Here is a 27079-nt window from a genome sequence, read left to right on the forward strand (position 1 = left end):
AAATTGAGTTACTCGGAAGTTTTTTAAAAGTCTTTTCACTTTAGGGAATTTAAGTGAAATACATTAGAACACCGATCTAGAAACCCCGTTCAACGGATAACCCAGTGAAACGAAAAATTCTTCGCCCCCATTATAGAAAAATGTACAGAACAGGATCTCGATTTATACAACGTACCCCTGTTACACTGTGAACAGTTTTCCCGGGCCATAGCACTTTACAATAATCGAGGCTACAGTGTACTAGAAGTACTGTAATCCTATTTTGGATCGACCATTAATTAAGAGATTTCAGACGCATTTAACTTAATTACTGTAACTTTGTTTGAGCTCAATCTTTTCCGAGTATATCTTTGAGTTTTGGTAGCTTTTCATTTTTCACGTTCCAGCTTGTTACAACCCCTTTCCTTCGCTTTTGATGACTGACTTGCAATTGATCATGCCTCGCTGAAGCTTTTCCATTCGTTAATGTCACGGGGACATTGAAAACAATATTCTCAACCTTAGAATGTCTTTTCACCGCTCCTGCATCGCTGTTTTCATTTTTCACTCCCTGCTTAGCTAGCTTTTTATTTCGCAACGTTCGCTTTGAGGACGAATCTTTAATGCTTGGAAAACCAATCACCCAGTTATGAAACTGCGATTCCCTCGAAATAGACCTTTTCATAATCTGTGGTACATTCGCGTCAGTGCAAGTTATCGAGGGAAATGTGTCCGCGGATCTCTCAGTACTAAAAGATCGAAGTAATTTCTGTTTATCTCTAACAGATAATCCTTGAAACGTTTTCTCCCTACTGAACAGACGAGGAAGTTGGTGTAACTGTAACTTATTTCTGGCTTCTCTGGCAAACCGTTTTCTGTCCCTGTTTAAGTTGAACAAATCTTCTTGCACCTTTCTCTTTTCAGTCTTGAGCTCGATGTTACTTTGTATTCGCTCCTTCTCGATTTCTCGTTCAGCGACAGCAAGAGACTTAATTCGTTCTTGAAAAATTGTAAGGGCTTTATCGTGAACAGATTGGTGGCCTCTCGATTTGGATACGTGCCATTCCATCTTCTTCCCAAACTTGCTTCAAAAACAGGTGCATTAGCAAGCAGGGTAAACAAACCGCACACTACAAAAAATTCGCTGAGGAAAATTATAGAAAAAGCCTTTTCCATAAACAAGATAAGCACTGAGTTAATCCTTTAACTGTGACGCTACTACTACTATACGGTAGCTAGTGATTAGCAGTCCCACTATAAACCAAATATTTTAATGACTTTGACTGGGCGATCGCAACAAATAAACCACTCAACCGTTTAATAAGAGCTATCTCACAAAACGAAATTAGTCTAGCATAACGTTTGACTAAAACATAGTGAAGACAACGTGTGAGGAAACTATTGCTGGAAAGTAACTTTTTTCAACGCCAAAAAAAAGTCCGAAATCAAATTAGTTTTAATTCGCTGCTAGTAACCATAGGAACAGACCATTGGAAAATTGAAAGGGGGCAGGGAGAGTACCTGCTTAAAATTGCTTTTGCTCCCCATTAATTACTATTTGTTGTGTTTTTCGTATTTAAAGTAAGTTCTGATCGTAAAAGGTCTAACTTACATCGTGAAGTAAAATGAAGTGGTCATCGTTAAGTAAATAAATATAAACAAAAAGCAAAAGACTGGCATCTTTAATTTCATTTTCAAAAAATTACGTCCTGACTCTAAATATGGCATAAGAATTTATCAGAGACTTTTGAGGGTATAACTTGTCAATTCAAAATGATATATCACTTCTTTATATGGCTACAACCATCTAAACATCATCAGCACTGTAAAATATAAACAACATAAAATATTTCTAATCTAATCGTATTTTATGTACTTACAATATTGATTAATTACAGTCAATTCGTTACAAAGATATAAAAATAAATCTTCCTTTGGTAATATCTCTGTAAGCTTTTTTTTAATAATAATAAAAATAATAATGATAATAATAATAATAATAATAATAATAATCGTGAAAAAATAATGATGATGACGATAATGATAATAAATTATACTGACAGTAACCACAATATCATTATAATTATTAGTAATACAAGCATCCTTTATCTTGCATATTATGAATAATTATACAGATTTCTCGCTTACATTCAATCAGTTACTACAGCAATTTGCTCTGTAGCGAGCGATTTAAAGAAAATAAAGCTTTCCTTATTGTGCATGGCCACACAAGCAAATTTCGAAAGAAATATAAAAATATTTTTACTGTAAACCTTTAGTGGACCATACAGCACAAGTCATAAGTTGAATACGTGAAGAACTGTGAAACTTTAAGCACAGCAGAACAGCTCAAACTATAACGCTTTCACTTTGGTGAGTAGTCTCTTCGTAATGCTTAGTACATCGAGCAAAACACACGAGAGAGGAAAATGGCCACGCACACGACTGAGGGTCCAAAAGCCTCGTACCACCCCACTTACAATGAAGAAAGACGCTAAAATGTTCCCGTGCGTAAGTTTCTTCCCGCGCTACTGTCAAAGGGAAGTACCATATTTGTAGCAAAGGGCCTTTCTTACTTATCTTCGTTGGAATACAGTGATAACAGGCGGCTTGGTGTAGATTTTGTCTCTTGTCTGCCAAACCACAAGTTTCCCGTTCGTGTTGACAGCAAAAAGGCGTTGGCTGTCGTCAGAGAATTTTAAGCTAAAAAAGAATTCAAAATGGCATGTTTATGTATCACAGTTCGCGCCCGCTTGTTGTTTCGCAAAATTGCACAAGATCAAAGTTCGTGTGTGTATTGACGGCTAAAAAAGGTTGTCGTCGACGAATTTCAATAAATTTTTTCAAAGCAAAGTTATTTTTTTGATAACTGGTATGACTTTCTTCATAATTAGATCTGTCCAAAAACAAAAACAAGAAGAACAGGAACTTTCCCCTTTAAAAAAAGTGTATGTTACTTACCGCAAAACCTGCTCAAGCATTTCATACAGTAAAATAAAGATATTTACATTTATGTAGCACAATTCGCCAAGGTTTTTTTCGTGTCGGGAAGGGTAACACAGATAAAACTACATGTAATGTATATTGTATGCATGACGAAAACAAACAAAACAAACAAACGCAAATTGAACGAAGCCACATACAAAAGCTAGCTGTCTTACCTGACTACTTGAAGTAGATTGAGGTCCGGTGCAATGTCCCGTATGTGACACAGATCCCACGTGCTCCAAAGTCTGTAGGAAGATTATAGGGAGCTTAAGCAAAGACGTTTTTGAGCGACGCTCGTCAACGTTTTTGTTGCAAAATAAACTGAAACAGAAACTGAATCCAAATCCTTGCATTTCACTCGCTCAACGTTTTCTTAAGGTACGGTAAAACGGACAGCAAAAACGTGCAACTTGTTGTCAACCAATGACATAACATTGCTGCCGCGTTTTCGACCATCCACGAACCAAACCTAGTCTGTTCTACGTTTTGCAACACAATCAAACAACAATGTTACGCGCTTTACCGGCCCAAGGCAAACTTAAAAAGTGACGTAACTCCCGGTGTATAGCGTGACTTCCGCGTAATTTTATCCTTGCAACAGCCTGATTTTTGCAAGACGCAGGTTTGAACTTGGGTGGTAAAACGAGCAATATTCCTTTTCAACTCAATTTACAGCAATGTTACAAAACAGGTTGTACGTTTTTGGTTCCCGCTTTACTGTAGCTTTAGAAACTAACGACCCCTTTCCCAGGTTAGTGAATTTACCTTATGGCTCCATTGCTTAGTCCGGTGGCGATAACATTAACAGACATGCCCTCAGGAGCAGACGAAAACTCCAAACAGTTGATCATGTGTTCACAGGTCACAAGACCAATAAACCTGCCATTTACAGTCCACAGTTTCATGACACTTCCGTCGTCAATAGTGTCCTCCTCTGAGTCGCAGTTTACTAAAACGAGGATATAAAATGAAAGCTATTTCTCCTCTTTATGTTAAGCTTCGTGAAAAGATCTGGGAACTTTTTGCACGACGGCTACAGTCAATAAAAGCAACGTCCTTCCTTCACCTTCCCCACTCGAAATTAAGGGTGAAGCCACTTAATTTCGGGAGGGAAGGTGGGGGGGAGGAGGAGGTGCTGCATTTCGTACAACAACGGCAACGTCGTACTTTAGACAAGTCTGCTACCTAGCCTTTGCTCATGTCGTAACCCAGCGCTCTTGGCTCAGGGAGGATTTGTCAGGAGTGGCGTTGAGCGACGACAGGAAGAACGGCTGTGTAGCAGACTAACATTAGACCACAGAGGCAATAACTAGGATCGATATACGCCAATCACAAATTAAGAAGTGACTATTCAGAGACGCACGGTAAAACGATCCTATCGGAGAGAACCAATGTACCGCTAGTCATGTCATCACTTACTAGTATGCGACACAGTAGCTATGTCTCCAGTGGTTCGACTGATGCTAATAGCCGCAACAGTGTTGTTATGTCGGAGAAATCGTACGTAACTTAACCTGAAAAACAGAAAAAAAATACTGAGAGTGAGGGAGGGGGAGTAACGGCTTTTATCCAAAGTTGTCGTTTGACGTCAAAATTGTACCTTTAAAATATAACCAAAGCAGGCAGAAATAACAGATTTTCCTGACCGAACTTAAGTTCTTTCTCATTACTTAGTTCAATAAAGGACGTTTCATCGAATCACCGAAATGCAAAACGTCTCCGTGACTATTTACTTAACTAAATGCAACACGCATCTCAACATTGATTTCCTATCGAGAAAACGATCTCACGCCACCTAAAAACTTTCGATACAGTCAAGAAAAAAGTGTCTAGTTATTGAGTGGCCACCAGTAAGAGAGTTACTACCAATGCCGGCACGAGTAGAGTAATCAGCTTTAGCGGATATCTGACAAAGAAACATCTTCTTATAGGTAGTACCTATTCAGGTCCCAAATAATGGCTGTTTTGTCGCAGCTACCGCTGACCACAATACTGAAGGCTTGGCACAGTTCAATGCAAGTGATGGAGTCCTTATGCCCATGAAGCCGAACTCTCGAACCCAGGACTTCGATGCCAGCTTCCTGGAAAACAAAAGAAAGGACAGATTCGCACGCGTTTTTTAGCACCCGGCGTCCAAACTTAGCGGACGGAATATTTGTCGTTGTGCACGCACTAGTGCTTGTGATGTTGCGGCTCACTCCTGTGAAATGCAATCGCAAGCACAAGCGCTGACGTTGAGACTATACGCTGAAAAAATTTGTATGCCTTACGAGTGTTCTTTACTGCTTGTGTTTTCGTCGCCCATTTGAACCAGCCGTAAGGAGAGGTTCGGCTGTATTAGATGCTGACAAGGTAGTTCTCAGCACTGAACCATAGACTTACCGCTACTCTCGGGTTGTACTTGACGGGAAGCACTGACAGGGTGCCGGTTGATGTACCAATGAAAAGAGAATTACAACCATCAGTTACAGCACAGCAGGTAATCTAAAGGAATTAAACGAGATTACTGTGACTTAAAAACAGAACAACAACAAAAACTATAGCCTATCCACAGAATTTTTTTCTTTCCTTAATTTTTTCCCGGGGATTCGGCGACCACTCGAAGTTTCTGTTGTTCAGGGCTTGCATAGAGTCTTGAATTATTGAAAAAGTCTTGAAACTTGCAAAGCAATATTCCAGACCTGGAAAAATTCTGGAAAATAGAGTCTTGAAAAATCGTAAAAAGTGTGAATTTTTTTTCAAAGCTACAACAAGTGCTTAGTAAGCAAAATCTTATTGATATCTTATTGAAACTCGCCAGTAGCCAAGACCTTAAATCACACAATGGGAAGTTTCAGAACTCTCTTATGTCCACATTAGAGCACCGTGATGGCAGTGCATCATGAGAAGAGATTGGTTCCTACATTTTTTCAAGGTCACCGTTGGTCACCTAATTGGTAATCATGAGTCTGGAAAAATAAATCATTGTTTTGGAAAGTCTTACATTTTGGATCCGAGACTCTGTACAAACCCTGATTGTTACTACGCGGTCTGTGTCTTTATCTTCCCAGGGACAATTGTGTTTCTACACAAATGACTAATCTGGCGTTTCGTCCGACCGTCAGATCCGCTTTTTACGCAAAAGATCAAGGTCCTCGCGAGCGTTTTTTACCCATCAGATTCTATCCGCTTATCTAAATTTACTTATTATAGGAACTTATTCACCAACGGAAACAGTCAACTTTCTCTGAAACGGAGACATTTGGGACCAGCACTGTGTGTTCGTCCATCTTAGGGAGATGTCTGTCTTATAAGGAGTCATATGAAAAGGAGTAGTGAAAGGCAGGGACATACTCTATATGTAGGTGTCCGTTCTAGCAAGGTGTCCGTTAAGAGGGAGTTGACTGTATATGTTTGACGCATCTCACCTTGTCTGGAGTGTGGTGCTCCATGAGGCAAACGGGGGCACTATCAGGAGAGGTGCTGACACGAATACAACCGTCCATGTACCCCCAACTTAGCGCCGCTGCCCACAATAATCGTTCTTCACTCTCCCCAGACCTCGCCTGGTGTACGGTCAGCAGTGTGGTGTTGTGTCCAAGCGCGAAAACGTTGTCGTTGTTGAGGCAGACGAGACACTGCACGGAAGAGTTGAGAGCTTGTGTGAACCCTACCGCTGGGGCACCTAAAGCTGGGGAGCCCAGATACTGCCCCCATTTAAGGCCCTCAACTGTGCTCACAGGCGACTGAATCTCTGTCAATAAGTACATTAAGGAAGAAGATTAATCGTATTATATAGGAAATCAAACGCTGCCGTAGTCCATAAAGTGGCTGAAAGGGTTTTGTTTGGAGAGTCATTTTTAGTACCTAACTGTATTTGCGAATCTTAATGCTATATTTTCGTGATTTCCACACAGAATGTTCAAAAACTCCAGCTATGGGGCTTAAATAAAGCACCGCTTTGTGTAGCCAAGCCCCAGTGCCATCCTAGAGTGGCAAACAAACTAGTCCCAACTTACCAGTGAGTGTGTCAGCGGTACTGCCTATAATCGTCCCCGTGTCTGATGAAAATGACGTAGTCAGCCGACCCATGCGGAGGCCGGCATAAGCCAGCTCAGCTCCGGTGTCCATGAACTTTAGGGTGTTTAAAGTGGATGTGGGGCCCACGTCACTAGTCTGGGTGGTCACTGGTTTATGCTGTGGTCTGGGGCTGTGAGGGAAGGTGAACAATTGCTGGGGGGTCTGACCATACGTCTCGATCATGGTTTTCAGCGCTTTTTGGCGGACTTGGTCTGTAATGGCGTTCACATCCACACCATAATACGTCTAAAACCACGGACAGACTTAAAGTTGTTAAGAAATTCTTACTTAAACTTCGTACTTGGGAAAAACTGAATCCAGATTTGAGGTGGGAGAGAATCTCGACAACCAAAGAAACGATGAATCTTAAAACGCACATTCAAGTGGCGAACACGACGATCTAATTTTTAATTGCGGAATTTACTTTCTTCGAAACGGTCTTGGAGAACCGCTCAACACTCCAAGCTGTGTGAGGTATTAAACGATTCCATCCACTTAAGAGGGTTCAGATGTTCTTAGAGTCTGGTATTCGGATTAGGTATCTCCTAGAGAAACGAACGCTTATATATCTTGTACTGTGAGAGGATAATAAGACTAATCTCTTTTAGTTGTACGGATAGCGGTTTTCATTTGAGTGTCGAAAAGTAATTGGTTTTGCACTTTCTACACGATGCGATTGGCTTAAAAGATTCGCGCCACCTTTTCATCCAATCAGAAGTAAAACCAAAGCCAATTGTGACGCGCTCGCATGCATTTTCCCGCGCTTTGCGTCAGCCACATGTAATTACTTCGAGTTTTGATTGGTTCAATGTATTGTCTGTGTCCTATGTGATTGGCCAGAGTAATTACTTTGGTTTTGGTTTTACGACACTCAAACGAAAACCACTCTATAGATAAACCGTGTCTTCTACATCGGACTAAGCTCTACTTCATGGTGGTAAAATCGTCAAGTAGAGGAGGCTTTAATTTATGTTAACCTTCCTACAAATTTAAAGACATCAGGTGTAGCGACTAGCTATGACCTTTGAGCATGGAAAACAAATTTCAAGAGCAGGATCTAATTATGGTATTCTTAGACTGACACAATGAATAGCGTGAGAAAATACCCGATATTCTACGACGCAACCACTGGTCTCCCACGAAATGCCGTCTGAGAAACGATTGCAGAAATACCAAACAGAACTACTATACTACCCAGATCTGAGTAGTGACACGTCATAAGTACGACGTCATTTCGCGGGGGAGCCAGTGGTGGCGCCACAAAATGTCGGCTGTTTTCTCAGGCAGCAAAATGAATAAAAGAAGATTGAGTAAACTTACCGCAGGGTGAAACACGTTAATGGCGTCTATAGCTTCTCGTCCCCTCTGTTTATAACCGAACACAAGATCAATCCACTGATTGAGGTGCTGTGACACATAATCTGATTCCAAGGCCTGCACAGTAAAACAACGGGTAGAAAAGGGAACACAACAACAACAACAACAACAACATGTTTATGTGATAAAAACGACAATAGATATTTTTCACTCACGTGATCAGCGTGGACAAAAAAAATTACATGAGAAAATAGTTCCATCTCAACAGGATTTTTGGATTATTATACGTATCTGGAAAACTGCCCACCTACCCCTCCCCTAAGCCAACATTTTGCCCAAAGTGAGAAGTAAGTGTTAATATTGGTTATTATTGGCTTAGGGAGGGGTAGGTGGGCAAATACGGTCACCGTGACGTCATGTGAAAACAATCTTAATTACAGGGTAATAAGACCCACCTGCCTGTGAATCAACATGAACAACCTGGTACTGCCTTTAGCCCAATGAGGTACCTCCACATTCATCACTCGACTTCCATTCTGCCGCAAACCAAAGTCAAACCCTTTGGGCAAAAAAGGCAAACTTATTGCTAAGGTAATTATAAACCGCAGAAAAGTGAGCCCGTTGAGTATCGTTTCTCTTAGGCAAACTTTGCTTGTCAAATAGTTTGAGTAAACAAAGAAATAAAAAAAGAGTCAACACCTATAACAACAACCAAACAAACAACATTTATTGGTAATAAGACCAAGAGATGGTTATGATGCTGTTAATAAGAAAAACTGGCGATCTACCCTCAATAACGAAATGTCGGATGAGGCGAACGAGTTTCACTTGACAAAATTCAACCAAAATACGAGAGTAGGAAGTCTCATCAAATCTACACTAATGATAACAGTACCTTCGGCATTTTCCAGGAACTCGGGTAGGAAGAAAAACTCTGGGATTAATTCCTTGACATCAGTGGCAGATTCAAACGATGAAAGACGCCATGTTGTGGCCAAGGAGTGAAAAGTCCGATCGGGAATGTCAAAGCTGCGATCTATAAAAAAGCCAGCGATCATTACTATACTCCCCTTACGTGTTCTTTATTTTTTTCACGTCCTTACCACGTGATCATATTTACTTTGTATTAGCCATTTGCACATCTCACACAATAAACCTTGTTCGCCCTCACCACGCCCCGCCCTCCCTCCATTTTCACCACCCCACCAAAAAAAGCATTTATCCTAATTTCTCCTGGCTTTTAAAGTCTTCCTTGGAAATTGAAGATGCAAATTTGGAGGGGATAAAGAGGTATATTATGGGAGATGCGCCAATGGTGTGTATACTCCAAGAAAGCTGTATTTAAAGACAGAGAAACGAGGTTAATGGGTTAAAATGACAAGGAATGGCCGATTCGCCTCTTTTTCAGGTCAAATTTTTGGCCAGCTGCACAGCCACAAAAAAGGATATTTCAACATGGCCGAAAAGAACCGTACCTTGATACTGTAAGAACATCTTGGTAAATGGAGGAAGGCGCACCAGGAAATGAAGAACTGTTCCACTGTTTGAGTAGTGACATCCATAGTGATACGGAGCCGACATGGGGTCGTTTTCAGGCATTCGCTCATGTTCCTCTTGAAGCCACTGCAGAAACAAGGGAAATGTCATGCGTTCTATAATTGACGGGTTTTCACTGTGATAAAATGCTCTACTCATAACGAGAATTCCTTACGTCATTGTTGAGAAAGCGTTATAGGACACCATGTTCATAGATACAACTGGCCTTATTCATTCATTCATTCATTTTCTTCTTTCTTTATTCATTTAGATTCAAAATGTTTTTGCAGTGCCACCACAATAGCATGGCGCCCATTACTGCGAGCCCGTAAAAGACCCTGGTCGTTTTTCCGGTTGGCGTTTGAAGCTACGTCCACCCTCTGAGGGGGCCGGCGCTCTCCAAACTGAGCTAACCGGGCTGCGGCCTTAAACGCCTTGAACTCCGCCGATAGCCACGTATACGCTGAAAATCTAACGTACACGTATAATGTATGACCCCGTTATTGAGCCTCGAGGATTTGCATGAACATAACCGATTACTTTTCCCCTACAATCTGTATTAATCTGAACTTGAGACCATGCAGCACGGATAAAAGCAAGACTCACTTTGAATTTCTCTCTGTATTTGCGTTCCTTAGACTGATTTTGAACAGCAATAGGGCGAGACAAATCGCTGAAAAACAATCAACAAGGAAAATTAACTATCATTAATGATTAAGTGCAAAAGGCGGTTAAATCGTTGGGTGGCAGACGCGTAGGTCGGAATATTAAAAGCAGAAATGAACGGAAAAAGTTTCAAAGAGACAACGAAGCCAAACAGAAGAAAGAAAGTTACCAGGTCAGAGTTAACTTACCGGAATTTCTTGAAGTCATTCAGATCCAGCACTTCGCTGTCAAAGTCAGAAAGCACAAAAGGGAAGACGGGATACTGCATGAGGTCATTGAATGAGCGTCCTGCCATTTTGTTTAACTCGGTCAGATATTGGAAATTTGTCATTTGCCCGGAACGCCACCTGGAGACAAAAAATGAATGGTTATCATCGCACGCACGATAGCAGAAACACATGAGCTTATGCGGAGTGTTATCTTTGGAAAGGGACGGATCGTAACCTTCACTGAGATCAGTGTTTGTTATCGTGGGTTCCTGTCTTAGGCGAGAAAGTGTCTCACCACTTCGTCGCACACGACAAAACCTTGGACAATGGAGATTAATAAAATAAAGAGAGAGTAGACTACGCAGGGAAGATACATCTAAAGGGAACTCAGGGAAAGGAGGACATGTGGAGGAATAAATGTCGTTGTCATTTCAGTTGTCTTTCTTTGCCCTTCTAAGGTATCCAGGCCAATGAAATCACTGATGAAATATGATGCTGATGCTCTTGGCGGACAATAAATCCTCAAGTGTTAGAACATTCAGATAGAATCATCTTCTCTTGGCAAGAAAGCACTGATCAAGCTGAAATATTAGTTACTCCATGCAAAGTGGTACTGAATTTGGTAACAAACGAAAGAGAATATTCGTATTTTAATACGTTATAGTGAGTTAAAAGATTTTTCTCCCGTCACTTTCAAGAGGCAGTACTATTATTACCTGTTTGACAAGGTGATAAGGTGTTCATACTGCGGAGCTTCGTAACACGGAAGGTATCTCTGCTTAAACTGCTCCAACACAATCTCGCGGTCCTGGAGAAAATTATGGCGCAAATAACAACGATGTTTAGAGGGAAATTCTTAAATAAGTAATGAAAAACCATCAAGATAGTTTTTACTTTGGGCAATCGTATGCGAAGAAATGTAAATGAACCAATTGGATCACGAAGCATGTAGCCGATCAAAAGCGCGGGAAGGCGCATGCAAGCGAGACATTTCTACCGATTGGTGGAAAAAAGGGGCGCGACAGTTTTCAGCCAATAAAGTGCCAAAGCTTCTTAAAATGAAAGATAAAATGAAAGATGGAGGATTCCCGCAAAGAAACGTCACTTGCATGAAATTCCCTTTACGAAACCGTTAAATATTTCGTGGTTGCTGAGTACCACATAAAAATATTTGATTTTAAAACCTAATCACGTCACAAAAAAGAAACAAAAATTATCCCAAAGTAGCCCTTACAAGTACCTGTCTTGTGTCAAACGCCAGGAGATAGGTTCGTCCAGTGGTAAGGAAAATCTCCAAGCCATTGTCCTGTGTGAAACAATTTTTGAGCGGTAATTTTTTAGGATAAAAAACACAAATTGTTTAAAAAGTTCTAGCAACTTCATAGTGCACTACTTGGTTGTTGGTAAGCCGATTAGCCATTAATCTTCTTGATAATAGTTAGAACAGTGATTGCAAATTAAGAGTGTTAGTAGTCATAATCAACTGTTGCGGCCTTGTCGCGCCATTAGCCAGGAGTTGAAGGGGCGGCTTATGCTTGGATACCATACGGTACCAAATTTACCACACAAAGGGCCAGGAAGGAGGGTAGATAGCGTAGCGCTGATCCCAAGGGTACCCCAAAAGTCAAAAGTGCTCCACTTACAAAGCACCTAGGGCTGGCTCTGAGGGGAGGGGGAAGGGGTTGCTTAGAGAGCACCTTGAGCCAGCCTCAAAGGTTGCTCTCTTGTAGAGCAACTAAAAGTAGTCCAGGGCCGGGTTGTTCAAAGCTGGGTTAAGATAAGACAGGTTTAGTGTGAAATTTGAATTCAGATACGAAAGCTTTAAAAGTACATTCAGTTAAATTCCTTTTGTCAACAAGTTGACAATTGGATGCTCTTAAAAATAACAGAAAATTATCCGAGAAAAAGTTTTTGAACAAAAGAATAAGAAACCCGGGTTAAATTTAACCCTGGTTTAAGCGCTAATCAGCCTTCGAACAACTGGAGCCAGAGTGCCCCGTTTAAAGAGAGACTTCATCTGGAATCAAGGGTGCCCCGATAAGAAAGCACCTAGAGCTGTTCCCAAAGGTTCCCCGCCTACAGAGCACCTAGAGCTGTTCCAAAGGTGCCCCGCCTACAGAGCACCTAGAGCTGTTCCCAAAGGTGCCCCGCCTACAGAGCAACTAGAGCCGTTCCCAAAGGTTCCCCGCCTTCAGAGCACCTAGAGCTGTTCCCAAAGGTGCCCCGCTTATAGAGCACCTAGAGCTGTTCCTAAGGGTGCCCCGCCTATAGAGCACCTAGAGCTGTTTTTAAGGGTGTCTCACTTAAAGCACCTAGGGCTGGTTCCAGTTTTAAAGAAAGGAATAAAGAACTAATATTCATATTTACCTGAAGGCAGTACCACCTTGTCCGAACTTCTTGTATCTCTTCGTAAGACCAGGAGATGGATATAGCATCCTTATTACCGAGTAAAATCTTAAGGAAAGAGACGAACAAAATGTCTAAATCTTCAGAAAATTGTCTGCTATGATTAACGTCGACTTCAGCATAAAAGCAATAGAAAGTAGTGAACAAGGAATGAGCTCGTATTAAGACATGTCACGCTGAAGCGAACTGGAATTTAACTCCTCGTCTGCGCTTGCGAATAGGCCAGCTGGTGATTTTCCTGTCATATGTTGCCACTTTTAACTTGATATTTCAGCCGGTTTCTATATGTTTTAAATGCGAAGTTTGATGACCCTCATTTTAATTTATCTCTTACTTGTGTGATATCTGTATCTGCGATGGCTTCCTCTCCCACAAAATACATGTGGCTCTCACCTAAACAAACAACATACAAAGCAGACAATCAAACACCGATATTAACTTTCAAATCGATAAATTATGGCCATCTATCTTGCCCAATCAGTCGCTAGAGATTTCCAAGAAAAAAAAAACTGCAGAATAGTTTGTTTTGTGTGTTAGTAATGCACGCAGTCGTCAAATGAGAAGGCTAAAGCCCTGTACCTGCAAGAATTCCCGCTTTGGGCACTTCGAGGAGTCAGGATTTGAAAGAGACTTGTTAATGAAATGAAAAGCTGGCAAACAGAAAGTGGCGAGGCCAAGCTCCAAAAGCAAATTAACAAGCAAAAAAAAAAAAAGAAAGCACCAAACACAGACAGCAGGAACGGACAAGAGGCAAGGCTATCGAGCGCGCCACGGTCGAATACGTACTAAGCAGTACACCCGTCACAGAAACGTGCAGCCGGTTTCAATAGGTAACTTGTGTGGACCATTGAAAGTGACACGAAGACAGCGGTGCGGAAGGAGAGTTTTTGGAGTGTTCCAGGCGTTCAGATAGTTGGGAACGGCGCGAAATATAAATCGGCGCAAAAGAAAAAAAAAACAACAAAAAACAGGGTGGGAGAGGGTAGAGGAGGGAGAGAGAGGGAGGCGCTCTCTCCAGTCCCCCCTCTATTTTTCCTCGCATTCTCCACTTTGCACCACTCCAAGCTATCTGTACGCCTTGAACAGCTCTCGGGAGCTTTGAATGTATTTTTCGTAACAACACGGTTTCCAAATACACCTACCAATCAATAGCACTCCTTTGATCTTGCTGTCCAAGGTAATGTTTTTACAGTGGTGAAGAAAACTGCAAATAAAAAGTCAAATAAAAAAGAAAGCATTATGTCGAACACATGGTAGCAAATAAAACAGGAAACTGTCATGAAAATGCTATCGTATGAACAAGAAAGTTAAAAGCATTTGCGTATTACTTCCCACTAAACAAATTTTCCATGGTCTGAACTCTTATCAGCCATAGAGATGACGTCAAAATGTTCAAAACTCAAATGGAACTACAAGTCGCAGGTGAGTGGTTTCACTGCAATGTCTTGAACATTATGACGTCATTTCAACTATCAAGGCTGACGGGTAAAATAGAACAAAGAATTCACATTGACACTCGGCAGTTATCCGGAACGTGCAAACTTCCATGTACTCGTGCCACGGTATTTTTCACCGACCACTTGATTTTTAGAACGATATTAGCGCAAATCTTTAAGTCCCTCAAACCAGCCAGTCAGTCAGTTTAACCCTTTAAGCCCTAAGAGTCAGTATCAAATTTCTCCCCGTAATATTAATGCCTTGTAGAACAAAGTGATGATGTGAATTATGGACATGATCACTTAAGATCGATGAATTTGCTTGATATTTTATCAACTTCTCCCCACTACTACTGTAAAAAAAGAATTGGGGCAACAAATGAGAATGTAAATTTTGATCTTAGGGTTTAAAGGGTTAATGAGCTTCTTTTATCGCGATAAAATGCTCCAAAATATGTCTAAAAATAAACCAGCCCGTGGAAACGCCGCAACATAGGCCTAGCATGGGAATTCACAGCTTAATATAGACCTACCGAATCGTGTCAGGCGTGTCAAAAATGTAATAAACGTTCTTCTTTGACGAGGACGTGGTGTCTTCGAATAAGTAGGATAACGGAGTGCTTCCGCCTTTCGACTCTACACAAACACAGGAAAAAATTATCAACACTCCGAGATTATCCAAAACAAAAAACCTTGTTAATGTTGTGTGATTATTGCGTGTGCAAAATTAAAAACAAAAAAATATATTAATTTTTGGAATCGAGAAAAAGGTGGTACAGAATGAATGCTGCTGAAATAGCTATCTGTCACGCTTGGGGTGGTATGTTCCCCTTGAACGGTGCGGTGTGGGTGGGAGGGGGTGGGGGGTTGTTGGTCCAAATTTAAATTAAATAAGTAAGGACTACAGATGTCCCACCCACCCAATCGCTATTGTAATCAATCCTCAGAAAATACGTATTGAAAAATGAGTAGCCCTAAGGGTCCAGCGACTAAGACAAGGAAATAGAGTTTCTGTAATACAAGTCAAACAACAATAACAAAACCCACACCAAACACATAATCGATAAAGTTAGATGTTAATTGGGTACTGGCATTTATTTTTGTAACAATGGCGTCATGATCTTTTTATATTCTGATGGTTAGGGGTTAAATTCCACTGCGTCCGCCCTGAACTTTGCCACACAATTATCCATCAAAAGACGATCGACGTCAAATAACTACCATTACTAAGGCAGCGTTGAAGCCCCCCGTAGGCTTGCTTCCAACAAAACGTCGAGATTTCTGAAGCTTATGCTTATATGTTCCCTTTTAAGCCGTGTCCCCGTATTATCGGTATCAATTGCGAGGATGTTACGTTACACTGACGTTTTCAATTCCCGGGGGGGGGGTACTTTAGGAATTTCTGGGTGGGCACGTGCCGTTGCGACCCTGGAACCCTTAACCTATACCAGAGCTAGTTCAGCTAAATTTTGGTACCCTATACTAGAGTAAACTCCCCAAATCCCCCCTATCCTAGAGTAGCTGTTTCCCTAGTCTAGATAAAATCTTCAACCAACTGATCAGTTTCCTGAAAAATGATACCCTATTCTAGACCAAAACACTTTGATTATATACTCTATCCTAGAGTAAATTGCTTGAAAACCATACCCTTCACAGCGGCACATACCTATATTTCCCATATATGGCAGTACCCCCCCCCCCCCCAGTTTCAATTTAAGGTAAAAATCGGCCAATATCTGTTAACGCATGTTTTTTGAAATGACGACGTAATCCCTTACGTTGCGTGTTAAATTTCGCCCTCGAAGCACCTTTCAATTCGAACTTTGAGACAAGCCACAACAAATCTTGCAGTATCTCAGTGAGCGCTAATCATTCCGAAGACGACTGATTGCTTCTCTCCAAACAAAAATGAGTGCCATTGTTACAGCTGTATTGAAAGCCACTGTAGGCTTGCTTCTAACAAAAGGTCGAGATTGTCTGGCGAAAAAGCTACAAGAAGGTGACGTGACAGATGAACAATTTCGCAATATGATTGTCCGTGAACTCGACGACATCAAGTCAAAGCTGGATGGATTGGCACGAAAAGATCTTTTGACAAGCATCAGCTTTTTTAAGGAAGGAATTGTGTTTCTGTCTACAGTCCTGGATAAAAAGTATTATGCAAACTGTGGACCGGAGTCGAGCAAAGTTAAAACCAGAGATGAAACTGCGGAATACGAGAAGGACAAATCTACAGAGAGGTTAGACTTGCTGACTGCTGATGTGAAAACAGTTTCACTTGTTAAGGGACAAGAAACCTTATTCGCCGAGTTGGATGAATCTGGAAAGAGAGCCCTTGCTGACGCAAAGAAGAGATTTGACGAGGCTAGAATGAAAGCAACGGAGGCTTTCAATAATGTTGCTCTGAGCACAAAAGATCGCATTTTAGCCATGCAGTATCGGGTTATGTCAACAATATTAGAGAAAATAGACAGCCCAGCAGAGGCAATAGCGACATGTAAATTGTGCCTCGAAGAGTTACACTCCATGCCCGCGGTGGTAAAGAGCTTTGAAGTTGAATATTTCGGGGGATTTTGGTCAATGTTTAAAAAAGATGAACGAAAAGACATAACTAATTCAGTACAAGAAGTGAATTGTGCTGTAGCCAGAGTGACGGCAGCGGTCGACGGAGTTCTTAGCAAACAATTCGACAACTGGCCGGGGGTCACGGAAAAGAAAATAAACCTTATCAAAGATGACGATAAAGCGGAGACCTGGTCGTTTTCATTTGGACATGAAGGAAAGGGAAAGCAGAAATTAGACTGCCCACCGAAAAGCATAACAACTAACAGCCACGGCGACTTTATAATAGCAGAAAGATCTTTTTTCGACCTTAAAGTATTTAACCAAGACGGAAAGTTGTGGAAGTTGCTTACACCTGATCCCGCATTTTCGTTCCACGGACCCATTGTGGATGTGGTTACTGATCATTTAGACAACGTCTATGTACTTTTCAAGTCAGAAGTGCATGTGATTTATTCACAACCTCCCAAGCACCGCACGTTTCATTTGCAGGAGTGGAACGTATTCGAGGGTTTATCCCTGACAGTAAATAAAAAGGAAGATATTTTTGTATTGGTCAAATTCAATACGGGTAGAGGTTACTATAACTCCATTGTCCAGGTGTATGATAAAAACGGCCAGTTTAAGTACACTTTTGGTGACAAGAAAGGTTGGAAGTGCATCATTGCCATCGATGATGGTTTTATTTCACAGCATCGATTTCCGGCTGGTATTGACTTGTTAGATGCACTGGGAAAATTCCGTCGACGTATATGCCTCCATGTGGATGTAATGGCAGTTCATTTTCGAACCAATCACCTGATCACTGCTCGAAATTTTTCCAATGCTCTGCGAATTACCATACACGAAACAAATGGCGATTTTGTACGCAATATCTGTGTCGCGAAAAATGATGCAGTCATCATATCTGGAATGGCAGTGACCCCAGACGGACGAATTGCTATACTTTGCACAACCACGGAATACTCCGAGGATGGCGAAACACTTCAGTCAGTAGTACATGTTCTGTAAAACTTGTATTTGATTTTCAATCAGTCAATGAACTTTAAGAAAACAGCTTCTCTACGCAAATCGCTTAAACTTCCACATTCAAGAATCGGTCTGGGTGGGATATGCTGAAAAGCTATGTCGTACATTCGAAACGTATTAGGGTCATTCCACGATCATGGACGTTACATTTGCATGAGTGTGGTTAGAGAAAAATCATTAGAACAGATACATAATAACAACCAGCCATTTCCCTTTCACTCTGTTTATGACAGATAGGTGCTAGTTGCATGTTAAGTGAAAAACTCATCAAATTTACTATTATGCAAAACTTTATATTTAAATTTAAAAAAATAACATTAAATTCCTGTGAATTCTGCAAGCATAACTAAAAACAAATGATACTGTTTTTTAGATAAATAGTGATACTACAATAACAAAGTGATAAATATTTCTTTCGTGATGTGTGCCTTCTTTGCTTGATGACAAAACACTGTCATGGATGTTACATTCTGGATCATGGACGTTACAGTGTGTAAAAAAGATAAAGAAATCAGTGATGCCAAAAATGTAAATTCCCTGTACCTTCTTTCTTTCCCACAAACATTAGAAAACTGGCCATTAGTTTTGAAATAGGCTGTATCTTTCCTTTTTGACGAAAAAACGTAAGTCACCCAGTAAATGTTTGTCAGTAAATCTTTATGTATTTTTTTTTTGTTCCATGATTTAAAATTTCAAAGAAACTGCTTGTAGAAAAGGTGTTTTTAAAAGAAAAGCCTGGTTTCAAGCTCTTTTTAAGCATTGAGACGAAAAATGGATACGTTTGATACTTGGTCTATTAGGGTATCTTTCAGTTCCACATTATTCTCAAATTTTAGAGACTGTAAGCAATTTAGAAGTTTCCACAGAGCTATATTAACGATTTGATGTTTACTTTAAAAGATGAAGTAACTTACACTTGTCATTTTTGTTGACTATTGTAATTATTATAATGTTGTCCTTATAATAATTCTCTATTGTCTCCAATAAGATTCTAAGTGCTCTCTTTAACTCCATAATAATATTCAGCAATACTGAATATACATTATTGTTGTTATATAACAAATTAATATTAGAACCAGGCTTTTTAGGCAATTATTAGTGAGCTTCCTGCATTTATTGTTGTCATGATGTAACGTCCATGAAAGTAATATCCATGAAGTATGAGAAATTGAACATCAAATTTTTTTGTGTCCTTTTGGAACTGATTGGTTTTGTTGTCACAGATGTATGTTACTTGGTCAAATAAAAAAGCATCTTTGCTATTTTTTTGGCTTAGACAACAGCTGCGAAAGAAAAAAATTCCTTTCAATTTCATGGACGTCCGTGTCAATAGTTTTGGCAGTTACTGATTTCTCTGAAAAAATGTAAGTTGAAAATACTGTGGTTTTCAAAGGAGAGCTATGGTACAACTAAACGTTTCATGTTACATTATTTTGATCTTCATTGAACTCAGTTGTTTGAATTATGGTTAAAAGATAATTGCATTCATTATTACCGGAATATGAGTCTTTTAGTAGTCGCTTACTTTGGGTACCCCCCCCCCCCCCCTCGGTATCGAATGGTGGATCTGCACTTACGTCCTGATGATTAAATCCCAGAGTAGTTTATTTCAAAAATGGTCATTTTTTTCTTTTCTCATGTGGAATGGACCATCAATGTGTCCTCACGTGATCACCATTCGAGTGATACAAAAGGTTAACGTGATACTTAAGGACAATTATGAACTCACTTTTCTCGCGGTACTCCTCCATGACGTATTTCTTATCCACGTCCAGATGAAACCGTTGAAGACGACATCTCACCCGGTCGGGGCCTTCAGTCGGGTCCAGTCTCCAAGATGATGGAAAACGCTCGGTATCATACCACACAGACCTAAGAACATGGAAAAAAGTTGTTATCGTAAAAGCCAGGTAGTCGGTAAAAATGGGCTTTTGCTCTCTCGAAAACGTTTTCAATTCGGAGAAGATGATACAGTTGACTCCCGATAACTCGAACCCTCGCTAACTCGAACCTCGCGCTAACTCGAACCGATGTCGATTTCCCCTGGATTTCCTTCTTACATTTACTGTAATTTTACCCTCAATAACTAGAACCCTCGATAACTCGAACCTCCCGCTAACTCGAAGTAATTGTGGTTTCCCCTCACCTCATTTCTATACAATTTTACCCTCGATAACTCGAACCATGACAAGTCGGGAAAATAACCGTGTACTGAAGTCCGAATTTATTTCAAAACAACCGAGTAAATTCTTAGTCTTTACTTATTTGTCACTCCAGTTCAAATTCAGTGTCCATTCCTGTATACTTTGTTGCTTAATTGCCTTTCCTTCCCATCCATTTGCTTATTTCCTTACTTCCGGTTATTTGCTTCAAACTCCCGATAACTTGAACTTTTTTCGATTTCCCTAGAATGTTCGAGATATCGGGAGTCGACTGTAAGTGTGAGCATTCAAATGAAACCTCTTCAGCAGGCAGCAGGCAGCAGTACTTTCACATGGTAACATTTAACTAGTACGTAGTTCTCACTTAAAGAGACTGTGAGCGAATCCCATAAAGGGTTCTTTCAGATGACAGCTACTGAGCAGTACGTTCACAAGGTAATATTTGCCTGGCATCATTTTCGCAAAATCAAATTTGGAAATTTTATTATCTTTCATGAATGTTGATTTGATATGATGAGCGCGCAAACAAATTTTGTTCGTTTAGAGTACAGATGATAACTGAGAAAGGTAAAGAGATAAATTACAATAAAATTAGCCATTTGGGAAATCCAAACGTTGACCGCGCCCGCTTAATATATAGAGGTCAAATTTACAGTACATATGGGAGGTAAATTTCGGGAAATTGATAGGTGACCGCTTAATGAGGTTTGATTGTAAATAGTGTCCGACGGTAATTATAGTAGATAGTATCCAAAATCCAAACCTCTGTCACGAAGCAATTTCTTCTATTTTCTCTTTCCTATTTCGGTTGTTCTCTCCATCGTAGGTTTTCTCTTTTCTGTGTTTTTGGGTGGCGCAAAAGTTAGAGAGCGGCACTCGCCAAGGTGGCCTAGGTTCGACGCGCAATTTTCCCTTTCGTAAACGGTCGCTGCCGTTTTTTAAAGAACTAAGAATATTTTTGACCTGCTATTGAGCTTTACTATTAAAAAGAAAGAGAGAAGATCCAAACCCAGGGGCGAACCTGGACCTCGAACCATTCGTATCCTAATCTCACTTCCTTACTGCTACTACACACACAGACCCGCCAAACTTCCAAAAACGTTAAGTAAATAAACTAGCAAACTGTCTTTCTTAAATGATACATCAATGGTGCATGCTACCCCAGCCCTTTCCATAACTTAAAACATAAATTCAACATGGGCTTCAACGTCGTTCTTTCTAAGACTATTAAAAAACGTACTTTCAGCTAGCTATTCACTTGGTATAAAACCGCCAGACTGGAGGGCAAAAGTCGCACTGGAGCAAGACCATCAAAAGGCATACATGATTTTATATTGTAATTTCCTTGTCCCAGTACGACTTTTCTCTCCAGCATGGCGGTTTTGTACCACGTAAATGGCTAGCTGCAAAGGGCCTAATGTAATAATCCAGAAAATATTTTACACCTATCGCGACTAAAGGCTTGGTTACGAATGGAGGCATCGACCGTTAAAAGTAGCAAGGACCGTTCTCGTTTATAAAGGGGAAATAGGCTTCGACGCCATATAAGGGTTGGTTCCCTGCTCTGCCTAGTCTCCTTCACAGCCGCTCGGGCTAAAGTCACATAATTCTTCTCGTCCCTTTGCGTGACTCCGGCCCGGAGCCGCTGCGAAGGAGGCTATTTAACAAATAATACCCAATTATTCCTCGAGCACGAATGGGCTCTGAGTCAATAGCCCATGACGCCGATGGCCGAATGGGCTATTGACTCAGAGGCCATGAGCGCGAGAGGAATAATTGTTTTAGTAAAATCCAACTAGTTGGTCAAAAATATCGAGACAAAACAACTTTAGCTAGCAAAACGCGATTCAGCCGCCATTGTTTTGGTTTTCAAAGCCGGCGCTTTTCGCTACTAGTGGTCTGGAACATAAAGCCTAGTAATAGCTCAACCAATCAGAACGCAGCTTTGATAATAGACCACGTTCCCTCTCCTCCTCAAAAAACCAACATTTCCTAAATTCTAATTCAATATGAATTGCATGAACCCTCACAAACGAGTTCTTGAAAACTCCTAAGTACTTTATGAGTACAAAAATTACAAAATACGTAAGTGCCATGAACAGTGAGTTTGAAAAGACATAGCCTGTTCCAGCCACCAAGATAAACGTGCAGTTGTGCAGTAAAAAGTGCTCGTTGTTTTCTCGCGACGTCCCTACAATCTAGGAGCCTGCCAAAGGCTGGAAAATACCTAGTCTTAGCTGTGATATTTTGTTTATATATACATATATATTACCTACAACCTTCTGAAATGACGTTACCTTTCATGAATGAGACGCTCGATAAGTTGGCGCCATTTCTTCCGAATCTGTACCTCAGCAGACAGTGCATCCCTGGTGTGTTTGAGAAGAGCCTGGCGCTTAGTGTCTTGTATCTCCACTACAACCCGTGTGACATCTTTCGCTACATTTGAGATCGCATCACTGAGGTCTTCAGTTCTTTTCTCCAATCTGAAACAAGCATGATATATGGCTTGAAAAGAATACGAAAACATCCACAGAAGCAGTGATATGAACATTACGGTACGAAGCAGTGATATGCGCGTGTGGCCCAGCCGTTAACACCTCGAACTGCGGATCTGGAGGTCCGGGGTTCAAGCTTCGCCCGTTGCGTTGTTTCCTTAGACAAGGAATTTTACTCCACTTTCTCTCTCTTCACCCAGGTGTATAAATGGGTACCGGCGACATACTACTGGGGGTAACCCTGCAATGGACTTGCATCCCGTCTAAGGGGGAGTGGCAATACTCCAAGGCATGCATCATGCTAAGGAAATAGAGATAAGCTCTGGCCGCTTGGGTCTTTGGCTCGAATGCACCTTTTCCTTACACTGCCCAATGTACTAAAACGAGGCAACAACACAACGAAGCGAATACGGTCTACAGAAGTCTTCCACCCGTTCCTAACCGCTCTTTTTCTCGTCCCGTCTCTTTTAGAGAGGAGAGTGACGTGACAGAACAAAGAACGGCTTCGCAGGAGACGGTGTCTACAGTAGAACCTTGGCTTTGCTGGCGCTAGTTTCGCTCTTCAAAAGGAAGACAAATCTATCTCAGAAAATCCACAGCTCGAATAGACATTCACAAAAACAATCTGACAGTTAGTTTATAGGACGGTAATGGCCACAGTCGGTGAGCCCTCAGAAATTTGTCCACCATACCTTCGGTAAGCCTCATATCTCTGTTTCTGCCACTGCATCATGCTTGCATTGTCAGCTGACTCCCACGTCTGCATCTGAAACGCGACAAAACCTAGTTCAAATCGACCACGCCCTCGAACTTCGAACCTTCGCCAAATCGAATCAGACAGGATATGACCTTTTCGGCTCCCCCCCCCCCCCCTCCCGCCCCCGTACACCCCCGTCCATACCGGAATAGAACTTTCGTAACTAGAGCAATCGCTCAGTATAAACATTCCAGTTATATCCCCAAAGCTTGTTTGATGAGCTATCTGCCCTTGATCTATATGCTGGGTTAGAGGTGGCGCACTTATCGATAACACAAGAAAAATCACCCAGATATAAGAGCGCCCAAGAACCCGGCGTTCTTAATGAAAACAAACCTCTGTATCAAAAAAAGATTCGTCTTTCAAAATGAACTTTAAATATAGCAGCTTTCCGTGGAATAAATGTGAAAATTCCAACAACAGAGCTTTAAAAACACTTCATTTTAAAAGAGGCCTGGAAAAGGTTAACACGGCATTTTTAGTAATGACTAATCTTTAAGAGTTTTCCACGATTAAGTAAAACTCCAAGACAGAAGCCCATTCAAGAAGATTCTATGTAGGAACTCTGTTCCAATTTAAAGATACTGTACGTTAATCTTACCTCGTTTTCATCAGACGGTTTAGTGTCAGCGGCATTCAAACGCATCGATTGCAGGTTCATGGACAGTAAAATTGCCTTAAATTTCTCCCCAGTTCTGTTCTGCTCCGGTGTGAGGCGCGGATGTGCAAGAATCTTCAAAAGGTAAACTGCCACTCGCTCACGGAGCTGGGGAAATTAGCATTTTTGAGTTACTTTGATTTAATAGATGTATTCTTTAGAAAAGTTTGGGAGAGTATTCCCGGTTGTTAGTTGCCAATTCATAATTCATCCTTCAACGCTAGCAGGATACTGATTCCATATGCGATCATGATCCGGATTGCAGGAATACTGGATTCCAAATTCCTTGTCAGTGGAACTTGGATTCACGGATTCCGGATTCTTCGAGCTGTATTCCGGATTCCAAAGCCCAGGATTCTGGAATTCACAAGCAAAGATTTCCCGGATTTCGAAATCCGAATTACCTTGCACAATGGGACGAAAATTACTAAATAAAGAATATAAATAAAAATAAATACACAAAAAGACAAGAGCATTCGAAGAATGTGCATTTCTATAAATTTCCATTTAAGAATTCGCTTCCTGAAATCCTGTAAGCGACTTTTGAACTTTTGGATGAGAAATGTGAAGGTGCTATGTTTTATTTCACTGTAAATTATATAAATCACGGATGTTGAAAAACCTTGCAGATCAGTTACCTTTGGTCCCCCGCTGGAAGTCAAAACAGCATCTAGAATTTTCTTGGCGCGAGGGTGATAAACCAGGTGCAATGCGAAACACGCAAGATCCAGGTCATAATTTGGATTCAACAGGAACACCAAGAGCTTGCCGATCTGAGCACAGGAAAACCAACAAGATGTAAATCAGATAACCTGGCCTGCTACTTTTCTTGAGATTAACAACGTGAAAACTCGTAAATCAATAATAAATAAATAAATAAATACATAAACAGTAACCACAACAATTTTAACAATAAGAACAGTAAGGACTAAAATCTTAAAGCAATAACTGGTCATGTGAAGATATTTTAAAGGATATTGTTAAGGTACCTGTGCTTTTAAAGAGTCCTTCGACAAGATAAACAGCTTATAAATCTCTCTTTTTCTTCCATCCTGAACAAACAAAGAACAAGAAATCCTGATCTTTCAATTGGCAATAACACTGTTTACACTTGAGTCTGTATGACCGCTCTGACGAATACTAGGGAGCTTAAAAGCAACAACGACGGCGACGGCTGCTTTAAATTTATTCGCGCTTATTGAACCTCGTTCAGTTCGTCGAATGTTGGCAGTTTGTTCGGGAGTTGAATTCTAAAAGACTGTATCGAGGTTCAGAAAAAGAAAAGGAAAGTCGTTGTCTTGTGTTTTCGTCCTCCGTAAAACGCGAAATTAGGCAGTTTCATGTCGTAGTGGAGCAGTCACTGCAAAGAAACGTACAAAAAACGTGATGCACTTGCAAAGTTGTTGTTTTGCTAATCTAAACCTATTGCTTTTTTGTCTCGTTGCGGGATTTCGACAATTATTGCCCACTCCAGAAATACCATAACATACCATAAAGCTCTGTGTTTGTCACCCCAAAATTTGGCATAAGCATTGTCTTCAGTTTCTCTGGGGAGTGAAATTGGCCCAAAGAGAAACTGAAAACAACGCTTATGCAACATTTTGGGGTGACAAACAAATAGCCTGCGTAGCAAGCGTTTCCAGTCGAGTTATTGCGCGAAAGTTAGAGCGGAAGCAAAAAAAAGGTTGAAGGGGGAGGGGGAGGGGAGAAGAGGAAACGCTCTCCGCCTCCCCCGTCATTAATTTGTTTTTGCTCTTGTCCCGGCTTTCTAGACGAACCTCGCGAGGAAACGCTTGCTACGCAGGCTAACAAACAAAGAGTATTATGGTATGTTATGGTATATCTGGAGTGGTCAATTCATCGGACAGAAAAGGTAAATAAATTTTTCGCTTACAGGTGTCATCATTATCAGCATAAACATCCTTATCCACGTTATCGTAAGCACAAAACCGAAGGAGAACAAACAAAAAACGTTTTCCCTACTGTTTCCCCATTGTCCGTAAATAAGTGTACAGTACTTTTACCTTAACAAATATTACGATTTTCCAACGTAAAGATTGAGATTTCAATTGTATGTTCATTTCCGTAAGAGGTTTGTATTCTTTGGAGCTTGCAACCTTCAGAACTGAAGAAGCTTTCGACGTTAAGACAAAATAAACTTGCTTGTCTTTCTTATTGAAAGCCAAAATTCACTTTTATACGAAGCCACAAAACTTAAAAAGACACTTCACTAATCTAATCGCTCGAATAAAACAGTCACCTACCAAGCATGCGTCGAGAATTTCCAGCAGGAGACTAAATACAAATTGAGCAAACTCCCTTTCTATAGCTGGACCAAGCACGCGAACAATACCAGGCCGCAGGGCATCATGGACTTCCAAACTGACAGAACCAGAGTGAAACGCGTCAAAATCCTCTGGCATAAAGAAAGTCTTGCAGTAGACGATAGAGCTAACGGCAAGCTGACACGTGACCTGAAAACGGCGCGTCTGCTCGTTGGAATTCGCATTTGTGGGTGACTTCTTCAGCTTGCTAGGGTCCAGGCACAATTTAAACTGTTCTCGGTTCAGGTTGACCCAGGATGAAACTGGCGCAAATGATGGGATTGGGTCTGTGCTAGTGTCTGGTCCTCGAAAAGGTAATCTGGAGGAAAATAAAGGTTTGGAAAGAAAGTTTTAATCGGCGAAGCACTTACTGTTGCCAGGAAAGAGAAGATTACGAGGACAATTGTCCTTAGCTTCTATGCCAGCGCGGGTCCGAAATCCAAAACACCCATTTGACTTGAACAAAACCACACGCGTAGTACATTTCCAAATC

At 40.9% G+C, this 27079-nt stretch overlaps 2 protein-coding genes across 2 annotated transcripts in view; one reads left to right on the forward strand and one right to left on the reverse strand.

The window, feature by feature from the left end:
* Positions 1-1644: 1644 nt before the first annotated feature.
* LOC140944962 (lysosomal-trafficking regulator-like) overlaps positions 1645-27079 on the reverse strand; it is a 57129-nt gene continuing 31694 nt past the window's right edge. Inside the window, exons 31-57 of the mRNA XM_073394070.1 lie at positions 26527-26905; positions 25252-25314; positions 24901-25035; positions 24206-24370; positions 23540-23613; positions 22647-22835; positions 19917-20059; positions 15130-15232; positions 14303-14364; positions 13495-13553; positions 13122-13208; positions 11995-12060; positions 11471-11562; positions 10734-10892; positions 10486-10552; positions 9819-9966; positions 9239-9379; positions 8799-8902; positions 8347-8460; positions 6966-7272; positions 6375-6700; positions 5350-5451; positions 4906-5048; positions 4387-4481; positions 3733-3916; positions 3141-3212; positions 1645-2682 (exon numbers count right to left, since the gene is read on the reverse strand). Coding sequence (XP_073250171.1) covers positions 2556-2682; positions 3141-3212; positions 3733-3916; positions 4387-4481; positions 4906-5048; positions 5350-5451; positions 6375-6700; positions 6966-7272; positions 8347-8460; positions 8799-8902; positions 9239-9379; positions 9819-9966; positions 10486-10552; positions 10734-10892; positions 11471-11562; positions 11995-12060; positions 13122-13208; positions 13495-13553; positions 14303-14364; positions 15130-15232; positions 19917-20059; positions 22647-22835; positions 23540-23613; positions 24206-24370; positions 24901-25035; positions 25252-25314; positions 26527-26905 — 3706 coding nt within the window. The 3' untranslated portion in view covers positions 1645-2555. The remainder of the gene's footprint in view (positions 2683-3140; positions 3213-3732; positions 3917-4386; positions 4482-4905; positions 5049-5349; positions 5452-6374; positions 6701-6965; positions 7273-8346; positions 8461-8798; positions 8903-9238; positions 9380-9818; positions 9967-10485; positions 10553-10733; positions 10893-11470; positions 11563-11994; positions 12061-13121; positions 13209-13494; positions 13554-14302; positions 14365-15129; positions 15233-19916; positions 20060-22646; positions 22836-23539; positions 23614-24205; positions 24371-24900; positions 25036-25251; positions 25315-26526; positions 26906-27079) is intronic.
* Positions 16425-19687, forward strand: LOC140943028 (uncharacterized). The gene has a single exon (XM_073392062.1). The coding sequence runs from the start codon at positions 16505-16507 to the stop codon at positions 18167-18169; it is 1665 nt and encodes a 554-aa protein (XP_073248163.1). The 5' UTR covers positions 16425-16504; the 3' UTR covers positions 18170-19687.

This window comes from Porites lutea, chromosome 7 (assembly GCF_958299795.1).
Source record: "Porites lutea chromosome 7, jaPorLute2.1, whole genome shotgun sequence".
Classification (NCBI taxonomy): Eukaryota; Metazoa; Cnidaria; class Anthozoa; order Scleractinia; family Poritidae; genus Porites; species Porites lutea.